Genomic DNA, 13,805 nt, shown 5'->3' with positions numbered 1-13,805 from the left:
ATGCCCATCTCTTATCAACTGTCTTTAGAAGCCCTCCTAAAGAACTTCTAAGGCCTGAGCTGTTCGGTTTATGTGGTTGGCCAGGAGTTGTGCTATTGTCTGGGTTGCTTCTATGAGATGAGACAGTGTTACAGAATTGAAAATACCGAAACTTGTGCCTTTTGACACTAGGGATGGTGATGAGGCCCTGTATAATAGGTAAAAAGATGGCCCAGTGCTCCCTTTTGTGGTAAGATTCGATGAAAGAGCTAGACTTTCTGGTTGGGCTTAGGGTGCCCAGGGTACTATATATCCATAGGAAACAGGTTAGAGTGTGGGGTTACAGAGCAGTTGGTGGAGTAGAGTGTATGACCTTGCTAAGCAGTTGTGCCACAGGACAACTAGTAGCCCAAGGGGGTTGGAAGGTGGGAGTTTCTAGTAGCCAAATTATATCAGGACAGACATACAAGGGCAAAATAGCCTCAGCGGCAAAATAGTCTCAGCAGGGGGCCATCATAGTGTAGACTCAGTAGACGAGACTAGGAAGGGCATGAAGTGGAAATCAGTAAGGAAGCACCTGGTAAGGTTGTAATGTCCTGCTGTAACAATTACATGCTGAAACACACCAAATAAAGATTCTGACTCCTCCCCAATCCTACCTCTGGCTCTTCTACTTCACTTTTATACCTACTGTATCCCCTTTAACTTCTCAACTGCCTTTTCTTCTCTCTTGTCTCCTATCTTAGCCCTGCCATGTTTTAAACTGTTCAGGTCTGCTTCTATTCTGTTCCTAGCTTAGCTGATGATAACACTGTCATGGTTATTGTGGACTGCTAAACCAGAGAGGGTGACAAGTAGTGACTCTGAATATTGAACATCCCCAGTGGGGCAAATTATTTGTATAAGTGGTTGCCTGAGCTGGGGCACCTTGTAACATTGCTGGAGGTTTAGCACTTGGGTAATGTTTTCTGTTACTATTGTATAAACGTTGTCCATCAGGTTGAGGAAGATAGGAAACGTGGGCAGTAATGGTGGAATAATAGAAGAGCGAAGTGTGGGACTGTCAGATGAGGGGGAATCAGCTGATGGGGCCATGGAGTTGTGATGATAGATGTGTCAGCAATTATAAGGGCAGTTAACATTTAGGGGTGTCAGTATTGAGGCCGGGCCTATCAGTTGTGCTGAAACCATCATTGAGGATGCTGAGTTTGTTGGGAGTCTTGGCCTAGCCCAAAACTTTGATGGAAAGTTTTACACATTTGATAAATAATTATAAAAGTGACTGAAGATCAGTATTTCTTTGTTTCCAGGAGATATAATTTCTTATGGGGAAACTGTAGACTGATTGAATGCCCTAAACAAGTGAAGTCACAGCATCAGCAAAAAGGACCCCAAAGAGTTTGGCTTTGAGCTGGAGGGGTAGAATCCCAGACCCAGGCAATGAGCCAGATGAGGCATTGCCAGGCCAACCAGAGCCAGAATGTTCCATAATACTTTCAGACCTGTGGAGGTGCCCATTTATTATAGGAGTCACAGGCATCGTTATCCCAAATCCTGTAGTGGCTTCCCATTCAATATCTCTGCAATAGCGTGGATCTAGAACTAGCATCCTGTTTAAGAATGTTGGTACTGGGAACTAATTTAAGATCTTTCTTTCTCTTTGGAAGAACCATACGTAATGTTGTAGGCATAGGACCGGGCAGGCCTCTATTTCCTGCAGAAGGACTTCCAAACAGCGAACGTTTAAAACTATCATATTGAGAGAGGACTTTGATAGAGACCTTTCTTGTGGCATACAGAATAGTCTGTTTGGGAGGACAAGGGCCCTCAGTTTTGGATCCTGTTCTATTATCCACTATTGATACAGGCTCCATCTAGCATAGATTGCACCAGGATAAAAAAGGGGGAGATGTCTTCAAGTGTGGAGGGTTTCTATTTGGGTATCAGATTCATATATGGGAAGTGTTCCCTTTTGTGTCTCGAAAAGGGAATAGAGAGGTCTTAGTTGCATTTCGTTAGGATGTCACATGACTTTAACGGGTTGAGAGTTCAGGAACTAAGAAAGTGGGCAAAGAGAGACCCATTGATGGAGATCATTTTCCATTTTGTAAGTTTAAGAAAGCATCCTTGAGTACACCATTATGTCTCTGAGATCTGTCGTCTGCAGCCGATAAGACAAATTGGAAGTTCCAAGTGATGCTTTCTTTCTACAGCCCATGCGCACAGCAAATGAACAGTAAGATGTAGACCCTGGTCAGAGTCAGTGTTATCTGAAGCCAAAGGGAACTAACATTTAGCGAGGCCTATAATAGTGGTGTTGGCAATAGCATGGCAAAAAGGATAAATCAAGAGCAGGCCTGTATAAGTCAGTCTTTGTGAGGGTATAGCAGTTTGCACTAACAGATTGGGGCAGTAGTTCAGTAAAACGAATTTGCCAGTTAGAAAAGGGGTGTTCACCCCTTTGTATGGATTCCTATTGGCTGTGATGCCAGTGGCAGGATGGTGCAAAGATCATGTTAAGTTTGGGCTAGGCCCAATTTTTGAGGGTCTGGGTACTGCAATGACTGGAGGTTTCATGGACCCATTGATCCAAGGGCAAGGAGTAATAGCTTAGTTGAAAACCGTGAGCAGTTTAATCATCTATTGCATAAAAATGAGCTTCCTCTGTGGCAGCCTTGGCATAAGTTGAGACATTAGAGACTTGAATCTGCCAAGTCTGAGCAGCAGTATATTTCCTGTGTGGAAACCTCCATAGGGCGCGATCCTGAATGTGATAACTGTTTTGAATCCATTGACCAGAAAACAATGAGGTCATTAGCTGCCACCCAGTAGTCTATAAAAATATGAACAATGGGCATACTTTTATTGAGATGTCCTCCAGTGCCAAATGACTGCAATCTGCTCTCAAGTTGGGCTGACTCTTGAGTCCCATCCTTTATCAGGAGTGACCCGGTCATGGGGTGGAAAGCAGCAACTCTCCAACAGGCTCCATCACATGTGATTGGTGTACTGCCATCTGTAATATAAACAGACTCCCTTTCTACTGGATTTCCTATTCAATGAAGGTATGTCCCTGTGCTTATATGTCCTATTCCAGGTACCCTAAATGGTCTTGAAAACCAAGGTCACTTGGTTAGGTAAATTACCCTCAAGACAAAAGCCTGAGGCTCTGAATTCCCACTTTGAACTTAGTTGGGATCTTTAACTATAATTTATTTTATCTGCTTTTCACATTTTAAAAGATGTTTTAAATATTTAATCCAGCTTTTAGTTATTTTCACCAGAATGATTTATTAAAGTATTGTGCCTTAAAGGAGGAACTTTATTCATTGACATTTTTTGTGATCTCTGATGTTTTTCATATTGCTAAAGTCTTGTGTTTTATGTTAATTTTTTTCATATTCTCTTACATTAATTTTCTTACTCCTTTTGTTTTTTAATTTTATTTTATTATTAGTTTCAAGTGTACAGTACATTAGTTAGACATTTATATAGTTTATAAAACGATCCCCCTGATTACTCTCTCCTTTGGCTGTACACCTCACCATCACATTAATGCTAACTGCATTTCCTATGCTGTGCTCCCATTCCTCATGACCATCTATCAACTGCTGATTTGTACTTCTTTAACCCTTCACCCTATATAAGTGAAATCATATGGTATTTTTTCGTCTGGCTTATTTCATTCAGCATAATAACCTAGGTCCATCCATAAAAATGGTAGGATTTCTTTTTTTTTCTTAACTACTTTTTTCGTTTTTTTGTTTTGTTTTGTTTTGTTTTAGCATTTTATTTATTTCTTTTTAACATTTTATTTCTTTTTCCCCTCCCCTCGGGCAACCACTAGTCCATTGTCCATGTCCAGGAGTCTCTGCTTGTTTGTCCTGTTCATTTGTTGCTTTTAGGTTTATATCCCATATATAAGTGATATATGATTTTCTGTCTGGCTTATTTCGCTTAGTATGATTATCTCGAGATCCATCTATGTTGAACCAAATGGCAATATTTCATCTCTTCTTATGGCTGAGTAATATTCCATTGTATATATGTACCACAGCTTCTTTAGCCAGTCGTCTGTTGTAGGACACTTCGGTTGCTTCCATGTCCTGGCCACTGTGAATAATGCTGCTATGAACATTGGTATGCAAATATCTTTTCGGATATGAGTTTTCAAGTCTTTGGGGTAAATACCCAGTAGAGGGATTGCTGGATCATATGGTGGATCAATTCTTAGTTTTTTTGAGGAACCTCCATACTGTTTTCCGTAGCAGCTGTACCAATCTGCAGTCCCACCAGCAGTGTATAAGGGTTCCTATTTCTCCACATCGTCTCCAACATTTGTTTTTACTTGTCCTGTTGATTATAGCCATTGTAACAGATGTGAGATGGTATCTCATTGTGGTTTTGATTTACATTTCCCTAATAGCTAGCGATATTGAGCATCTTTACATATGTTTGTTGGCCATTTGTATGCCTTCTTGGGAGAAGTGTCTGTTCAGGTCCTCTGCCTATTTTTTGATTGGATCATTTGTGTTTTTGTTGTTATTGAGTCATATGAGTTCTTTGTATATTTTGGATATTAGGCCCTTACCGGAGACGTTGCTTAGAAATATATTTTCCCATTCAGATGGTTGTCTCTTCATCTTATTGACGGTTTCTTTTGCTGAGCAGAAGCTTTTTAGTTGGACGTAATCCCATTCGTTTATTTTTGCTTTTACTTCCCTTGCCTTTGAGATCAAATTCATAAAATCCTGTTTAAGTCCAAGGTTCTTGAGTTTAGTTTCAATGTTTTCTTCTATGCATTTTATTGTTTCAGATCTTATATTCAGATCTTTAATCCATTTTGAGTTAATTTTAGTGTATGGTGATAGAAAACAGTCTGGTTTTATTCTTTTGCAGGTGGCTTTCCGATTTTCCCAGCAGCACTTATTGAAGAGGCTTTCCTTTTTCCATTGTATGTTTTTGGCTTTTTTGTCAAAAATTATTTGCCCATATAAGTATGGGTTTATTTCTGGACTCTCGATTCTGTTCCACTGATCCGTGTGTCTGTTTTTCTGCCAATACCATGCCATTTTGATTACTGTCATTTTATAATATGACTCCTTTTTTTTTATAATAGTTATCCTTATATCATTTTTATTGGCATCTAAACTTTTAAATTTTCTTACCCTGTCTTCTGTCAAACTGGACAAAGTAAAACCTTCAGCTGCCTTTACTTCACTCCTTTCTCACCATTTATTTTTTTTAGTAACCTTTTTGACCTTTCCTCTCTGATTCAATATTTAATTTTGTTAGAGTACATCTTTGGGTAGTTCTTAATGTGTTATACTTTTCTTTCAGAATTTTGCAGACATTTCTTCACTGTCCTCTAATATTACATATTGTAGGTAACCATGCTGTTAAACTGGTTCTTGTTCCGTAGGTAATTTCATCTTGCAGTTCACAAATTTCACTGGGGTATTTTTAGTTCTAATTCTTCTCAGTGTTCTCTCTTAGCACTTGGCTAAGCCCTTTTAAAAATCTGAATATTTTTTCCTGCTTCAGGAAAATTTTTTTGGTTCCTTTTAACTTATATGTTCTCTCCCAGAAACCCTATTGTATAATTGGTAATCTTACCATATTGACCTCATGTCATTTACTTTCTGAGATAATTTCTCTGTATAGTCTTTCAAGATGCCAGTTATGCTATTGAAACTATTTTTACAAATGATTTTAATTTTCAACTAGTTCCTTATTCTTAAGTGACCCTTTGTCTCAACAGATCATTGCTGTTTTATGGGTTTTGTAGATTCTAGAATTTTAATCTAGATTCAAATTAAGAGTTACCTTTCATTACTTTGAGTAGTCAGTTGCTTAGTTCTTTCTGGACCTGATTGGTTTTGCGTGTATGCCCTTTTTAAATTTTAATTCTTGGTCATACGTTAGTTTTAACAGAGAGTTTGAAATATTTCTTAGCACAATAGCATTACAACATAGAGTTAGACTTATGTAAAATAAGATTTGATGTTTTTTGTAACCTACTAGAAAACAAATTTTAATTTATGAATACTCAATTTTAATAACCCCTTAGAATTCAGACATTTGTACAAATGAAAGTCAGTGGAAGGGTTTGTTATATAACAGGACCCCAAAAAAGGACTTACATTTTCCACAAGTTTATAACTCATCAGAAATCTCAAAAGCCATTGACAGTCATTGGTCCCCAATAATTGTCATCTCTGCCATTTCCAGTGGCATTTGAAATAGATGAGAGGTGCTCTGTTCACCATCTTGAACTGAAAATCCTTTGGTTTCTTTTAGATTTCAGGCATCAGTGTTATAAGTTTATTTTTTATGTGGTTTATGGATATCGTATATATATATATATATGTACTGTTTGTCAGGTTTTAAAATCAAAGTCTTAAAAATCTCAAAATGAGTTGGAAAACCTGTCTTAATTGCTCCTAGAAGGTTTAATAAAACTCATCTAAAGCTGTTGGTTAGTGCCTTCCAGCTACTTGGTATTTTTTACTTTTAAAAATTCTTGTGGGTATTGATCAAATCTGCTTTGTTATTATTTCTGAGGAGTCCATTTTTATGACATTTTTGTAGAAACAGATTGCATTTCACTTGTTAGCATATAGTTCGTAAAATAATTTTGTTCTGAATCCAGTTAAATCTATTTTGATTGCTAATATATATTGTTCCCTTTTATTAGATTTCCCACACGCTTGTATGCTTTCTCAGTTTTTTCAGAGGGCTAGTTATTGGTTTTAATCATTTGTGCTTTTTACTTACAGTTTAACTAAATTCTGCTTTTTTTCTTTTAATTCCTTCTAGCTTCTCTTTTGGTTACTTTTTTAATGAATGCATTAATGTTATACTATTTCTTGTAGAGTTTTTGGCATGTTCTAGAAAGAAGCATTGATAGTAGTCTTGACGGCACATTTCTAAATACTATATTGTCAGAAATTGGTCAGATTGATACCCAAAGACTCTTAACAATTCTGATGATATTTTTAAATTGTTGAAAAGGCTTTTTACAAATACATTTTGTCTATTTTCATCAGTTAAGTTTATGTTCACTTTAACCCAGCAAACCACCTGCTGTTTCACCTTAGATTTTTTTTCCTGTATAAGCCGACAAAGGGTATATTTTTAGGTTTTTCAATTCTCACGATTGTAGACTGGTTTATATACATGGTGGTACATGTATTTAGTGGAATAGTATGCAGCCAGTGCGTTCAAGTCAAATGAGTTGTAGTGACAGAAAGATAAAGGAGATTATACAGTATACATTACAACTGGAACCAAACAAGTTGTATAGCAATATAATTTCATTTGTATAACAATATCCCTATAAAATCCTGATTTTCTTTTGCTTTTTATTCATAATTTTTAAATAAAATGGTACATATTTAAGGTGTGTGACATGATCTGATATACATAGTGAAATGATTTCTGCGGTCAAGCTAATTAACATCTCACGTAGTTACTTTTTTTGTGATGAGCACCTGAAATCTAATCTCTTAGCATATTTCCAGTGTCCAGTACAGTGTTATTAACTGTAGTTGTCATGCCTGTATGTTGCCCATGAAAATCTTAAAGGGTAGTCACTAAATTCTTAATAATGATTAATCTCTGATGAACAGTATTAGAAACTTTTATTTCATGGTAAGCACAAGCATTTAAATTGTTTTACATTTTGTATTTTTTTTAAGCCTTTGGAGTTTTTCTTTTTTATACCTATGAAGAACCTCAGTTTCTCATATTTCTCTCTTTTTTTTAAGCTACTGAAGTGGTGACTGTATTTGTATTTCAAGAACCATCACTGCTCTCCTCACTCCAGGACAATGGATTAACAGATGTCATGCTGCATGCACTGCTTATCAAAGATGTGAGTCCTTTCTGCTCCTCTGTAAAGAATACTCCCTGCAAAACACACACATACACACATATATACTTAAAAAGCAGTCTTGTGGCATGAAAATCCTCTCTTCTGTTTGTAGTATTGAAACTAATTGGGGCCTGTTCAAGATCTTTTATATCTCTTTGTGCTGTACCCTTGGCCAAAGTTTCTTGGCATCTACATCTGAATTCTTTTAGATGTCTTCAAACTCACTTTATCTTTTCTCTAGGTTCCTGCTACCCGTGAGGTCCTTGGTTCCCTCCCTAATGTATTTAGTGCACTCTGCTTGAATGCAAGAGGTCTCCAGTCATTTGTACAGTGTCAGCCTTTTGAACGTCTTTTCAAAGTTCTTCTGTCTCCAGATTACCTCCCAGCTATGCGGAGGAGGAGAAGTTCTGATCCCCTTGGTAAGTCACCAGGATTTATCTTACAATAAATAGTTGGTTTATGGGTATGCCAAGATTTTTAGATGATTAACCAGCCAACAATTGGCAAAGAAACCTTTCTTCTTTGATTTCGCATCATTTGTCTGGCTAAGAGTGCTAAGCATAATGGGAATTATCACCATACATTAAATTGCATGTAGAAAAGAATACTTCATTCTTAGCCTCTGCTCATAATATTTCTATGCTTCTCAACAGTTCACTGTTAAATGTATTGTCTTAGTGCTGGTGAGAAATGGGTATTAGAGAGCAACGGTAGATTTCCAGATCTACCATGTAGTCTGCAGCAAGACGAGATATGGAGTCCCAAGATGTTGATCCTGATAATCGTAGGTTCTAATATCCAAGTCCCTAAGATAGTCACAAATGAATAGGTTTTCTTGGCATTGTGTTTGAGACTAGATCATTGAATAGAAGGAAAGTAGGGCTCCAAAAAGAATCCAGTTTTCAAAAATGTGCTTCATGCTTTCAGCCACCACTGTAGCATTCTAGTCACTATCATTCTTTACTGGCACAGCCAGAGGGTTAATGGTTTATGCTTCTTTCTTCTCTTTTCACTCTGCAATAGTAGTTCAAACCTCAATAGTAGAGATTGCCAGGGTAGAATGTAGCATACATAATTACTTTTAAACATTTACTAGGCTGATAAAGTTCCTTCCTACTCCCTAGTGATTTGGTTGCCGAGATTGGTGTGAATTCATTTGAGAAAGCACGGAATTAGAAAATCACAACCACCAGCTCAGTTTCTTCTTTCATTCTTATATTGTCACAGAAAATAGCTCAAGCTCTATTTTCTTCAGTCTTTCTAACAGTTCATTTTTTGCTTTAAGGGGATACTGCATCCAACCTGGGGAGTGCTGTTGATGAGCTTATGAGACATCAGCCCACCCTCAAAACAGATGCAACAACTGCGATCATCAAGGTATGGAAAATGATAGGTTATGACCATGGGCACGAGAGAGTAGGGAATGAGGAATTATTAGAAAAAGGTTTGGCCTTCTGGAGGTCATTTGGATTCTTGGACTATGCCTGTAAGAGGATATGTCTGCCTTCTTTTCTCCATGTCCTTGGGTTGGTCCTTTGCCCATCTTCCCAAAAAAAGTTACTTGACTGTTGCTTTCTTATATAGGATATTAACAAGTTGCCAAGGCTTAGCTTCTGTTTGTAAATGTTGATTTAGAAATATAAAAAAGCTTATTTCCCTTTCTAGTCTTTGTTTCTTGATTTTTCCCACATTTACTAGCCCTGCCAGTTGCATATTAGGATTGTCGAAACTAGTATATGAGTTCCTTGTGCCTGGTGAATTAGGACATGGAGTCAGATCAGTCAGTTACTTAGTAAACCATGTGATCCTGAACAAGTTATTTAACTTCACAGAACTTCACTTCCCTTGTTTGTGAAATGGGGTTAATGACTACATTTTAGGAATGGTGTATATAACATGTGTGTAGCACATATGGTCAAAAAATGCCCGTCACCCCCCCCCCTATCTTTAATTACTAATAAGTAATCTTATTTCCTGTGCCTTTCAGTTGCTTGAAGAAATCTGTAATCTCGGGAGAGACCCTAAATACATCTGTCAGAAGCCATCAATCCAGAAGGCTGATGGCACTGCCACTGCTCCTCCCCCAAGGTCTAACCATGCTGCAGAAGAGGCCTCTAGTGAGGATGAGGAGGAAGAGGAAGTACAGGCCATGCAGAGCTTTAATTCTACCCAGCAGAATGAAACTGAGCCTAATCAGCAGTAAGTGTTTGCAAGACAGGTTCACTAGCCTTGTGATTTTGGGCATGTTGTTTTCATCTATAAAAGTAAGAGAATTGGAATAAATCATTATAAGGTTCTTCTGGCCCAAGAAGTCTATAGATTTTTTTTTCTTTGAATCTCATGTGTCATTTGTGCTTTGGTATTTAATTGTATTGGTTACCTTAGCATACTCTCTTTAAAGCTGTTCATGAAATTGAATCAAAATTCATTATATCATTATATGTTGGGCTTTCCTCAGAGGACTTGTTGTTGATTTGGTGTTCCATGTCATCGACCGTTTGGTTGTTTCCATAAATGAGCACATATGGAATGCATTGCACTTTTGAAGCCTGTCTCCTAAGGAGTCCTTAAGAAGTATGGAGATTTGTTTTTGGTTGGCCTGTGTTTTTGATTACTATCTATTCTACACGTATCAGAAGGCTTTGGAATGTACTATGTGACTTTAACCAGAGTAGATTTCTCCTTTATATTTGAGGTTCATTTTACATAAAAATTTACTATCTGGGCTTAAAGACTGCTGGCTGATAGTGGATGACTATTGTACCTATAACTTTTAATCACTTTTATGCTAGAAGTGGATGTGATCTCTCTGGACAGTCATGCATTCACTCATTTAGTAGTGTTCTTTTTGGTGTATAGATAAGTAGTTCTGAGAGAAGCTTGAGCATTTTAGGTGTGGCTATCTATGACTGAGTTTGAGCTTGAGACTTATGAGAAGATTATGGTGGAGTGGACAGCAGAAACAAAGGCCTAGATTCCAAAACCGGTGTTCCCTCTTGGAACTCTAGAAAATATTGAGCCTTCTGGTATGAGTGGTTTTGTTGTTATTGTTTTGGAAGAGAGACATTAAGTACATTGCTTTGTGGAGCAGATAGCTTAACCCCTTGCCCGAGTAGGCATTCTATATTCATTGTGGTATGGCGCGGGCAAGTATGCAAGGCCAAAAGGGTGTGTGTGTGCGTGTGCGTGTGTGTGTGTGTGTGTGTGTGTGTTTTAATTAAAATGTTCTCTTTCTGGAAGAGGAGGACACCCTGAAAGAAAGCAAAAATATTTGCAAATGAGTCAGAATCTCGGTGTTTCCTTCCTTGCCTTGCCTTTGATTGTCAGCCGCCCTGCTGTGATAGGGTTCCCTCTCCTGTTTACAAACAAGGAAAAGATTTCTTAAACATGAGTGGTGGTGGCGGTGGCGGTGGCGGTGGCGAGTCAAGATGTATGCATTCATCCGCATAGAACTTCTTTTCTACCTGGACATTTTACAGCTGCCTTAGATCTAACATGCCCAGGTTTCAAGCTGTACATGGTATATTGACATTTTTCTCAAGCCCTTGTGTTTCTTCACTCTCCATGATTTTCTTGTGATATAATGTGTCACAAATAGGAAGTTGATCATTTATGTTCTCCCAACAGTTTTATTAAAATTATTTATATATTCTAATAGCTTCTCTTGTTAATCTGTATGCTCCTTCAGGGCAGGGACAATATCTCATTCAAAAATGTATCCCAATTACTTTGTATATAGTAGATAATCAGTCAATAAATGTTTATTCGTGGGTCAATGGAATGAATCAAGAGCATTAAATTAAAGATTCCCTGAGTCTTAAATGCCAAGAGAGCTGGCCCTAATGAAACATGAATGACAATGAAGAAATAGTAAAAATACAGCATTAATTCTCTACCACAGTGTTAAATAGTAAAAATATAGCATTAATACTCTACCACAGTGTATTTTCTAGGGCTGCAGAGGACTCTAGTAGTTGCTGTTCCACAGTAGATATTTTTCTCTACTCTCCGTGGTCTGTATGTTTGTCACTACTTCACTAACAAAACATACCTAAGAGTCTCACAAATGTTGATACATACACTTTTCCACTCCTGCCACCTTCAGAAGCCTCAATTGGGTCACTACATGAATTATTAAGCCTAGGAGGTAAAGCAAGAGACTGTCTTAAACTCAACCTCTATTTTGAAAGCTACAGTATATTAAAGGGAAAGTTCTTTTATCTCCTTATTTCAGGCAGTTGTGATGGGAGTTGGTATATACTTTCTGCTAATATGGGAAGAAGCTTAGAAAAAATTGCAGTGTGTGCCATCTTCTCAAACTCTTGTTCATACTCCCACCCCACCCCAAACACAAAATTTTCAGTAACCCAAAAACCTGTCTTTCATGCCCTTGTCTGTTTTCCAGTGCCTTAAATACACATATGAGTAAATTTTTTCCAGTATTTTTTATTGAGGTATAACTTCTGTACAATAAACTGCACAGCTTTTAAGTTTTATATTTCTCCATCCTAAGATAAGGTAACTAGTTACTTCTATCATAGGATAAGTTTGCCTATTCTAGAACATCATATAAATAGAGTTAATGGAGCCTTATATGTGTATATTTGGTATATGTACTTTCTTATTTCTGGCTTCTGTTGCTCAACATGGTTTTGAGATCTGTGTTGTTGCATCTATCAGTAGGTTGTTCCTTTTCGTTGTTGAGTAGTATTCCATTATATGAATATACTACAGTGTCTATCCATTTACCTGTTGATGGACTTTCGAGTTTCCATTTTTTTCCAGGCTCAGACTGTTCTTTTCCCTTATTTTTTCCCAAAATCCACAGCTAGTATTTGAAAATGATGTTTGTATTCGATCTTGAGATACATGATTTCGTGTTAGAGATCCAAAATAAGGAAACTTAGGTACTATAGTCTACCCCACATACATGAAGTTCTGTTCTGCATTCAGAGTTTCATCACAGGTGGTTCTAAATACTTGCCTTTTGGCCTCTTCTGCCTTCAACATCATTTGATCTCAGCAAAACTGATATTGCAGGGGATGAATATACTTGCCAGTAAGTAACCAAGGGTTTTAGTTGGGGCGAGATAGTTTATTTTGTAGTCAATTCCATTTACTTTGCCTAACTTAACCGCCTATTCTGAACAACTTGAAAGATACGGGTTATGTAAATTCATGTGGTCTTAGGAACTTGAATAGCATCTGTCTGGGCTTTAAAGGCAGCGAATGCAGAGAAGGAGCTGTTCCCTGAATCATGGCCCACTTGGAAGGCTTCTTTACCAAAGGCAGCTATGTTTCTTCAAGAGCTGGAAGAAAGACCTCATTTCCCTTACCCCACCCCAAGAAACCCATGAGATCTATTGTATTATACACTGTACTATATGCTTCTCGATTGGAATCTTCCTTTACTTCTGATTAAGGGTTTCAGTACCATAAATACACATGTAAAACTGACCAGACTAAAATCAAATTTGGAAATGCGTACATGTTTTAGAGAAGGAGGGAGAGACAGGAAGTTTTTAATTTGAAAGTAAAGGTAAATTTTTTCATTCATCATAGGATTGCAGTCTTTCATTGTTTGAAAAATGCTGTGGGTCAGAGTTTCATATGAGGTTAATATGAGAATGCCTTCTCTTAAAACCACTTGGTAGGGGGATTTGTGCTTCAGAGAGATGATCATTTTTATTTTTACTATTCCTATATGACATCCTGAACTTGGAAGCCAAAGATGAGAGTAGGGAGAATAGTCGTTATTGAACAAATGTGTTCCTGGAGTTGGATTAAGAACCTCTGTCGGTTAGTTTTCTCTCTTGTTCTTCTCCCTAACTTCCATTTAGCAAATGAAGGAAGTACCTGGGTCCCATTTCATGGTGTTGCTTTGGCTCTTTGCCATTATATTTGACTTCTGCACAGAGGCGGGTGTCTCATTGGGCTAGAGCCACACCTT

At 37.6% G+C, this 13,805-nt stretch overlaps 1 protein-coding gene across 1 annotated transcript in view; it reads left to right on the top strand.

Moving 5' to 3' along the window:
* HUWE1 (HECT, UBA and WWE domain containing E3 ubiquitin protein ligase 1) overlaps positions 1 to 13,805 on the top strand; it is a 162,401-nt gene that overhangs the window by 81,232 nt on the left and 67,364 nt on the right. Inside the window, exons 20-23 of the mRNA XM_039851453.1 lie at positions 7,749 to 7,855; positions 8,097 to 8,274; positions 9,141 to 9,232; positions 9,843 to 10,054. Coding sequence (XP_039707387.1) covers positions 7,749 to 7,855; positions 8,097 to 8,274; positions 9,141 to 9,232; positions 9,843 to 10,054 — 589 coding nt within the window. The remainder of the gene's footprint in view (positions 1 to 7,748; positions 7,856 to 8,096; positions 8,275 to 9,140; positions 9,233 to 9,842; positions 10,055 to 13,805) is intronic.

This window comes from Pteropus medius, unplaced genomic scaffold, assembly GCF_902729225.1.
Source record: "Pteropus medius unplaced genomic scaffold, Ma_sr-lr_union100, whole genome shotgun sequence".
NCBI lineage: Eukaryota > Metazoa > Chordata > Mammalia > Chiroptera > Pteropodidae > Pteropus > Pteropus medius.
Note: the sequence above shows the minus strand (reverse complement) of the source record. Positions and strands in the feature narration are given on the sequence as shown.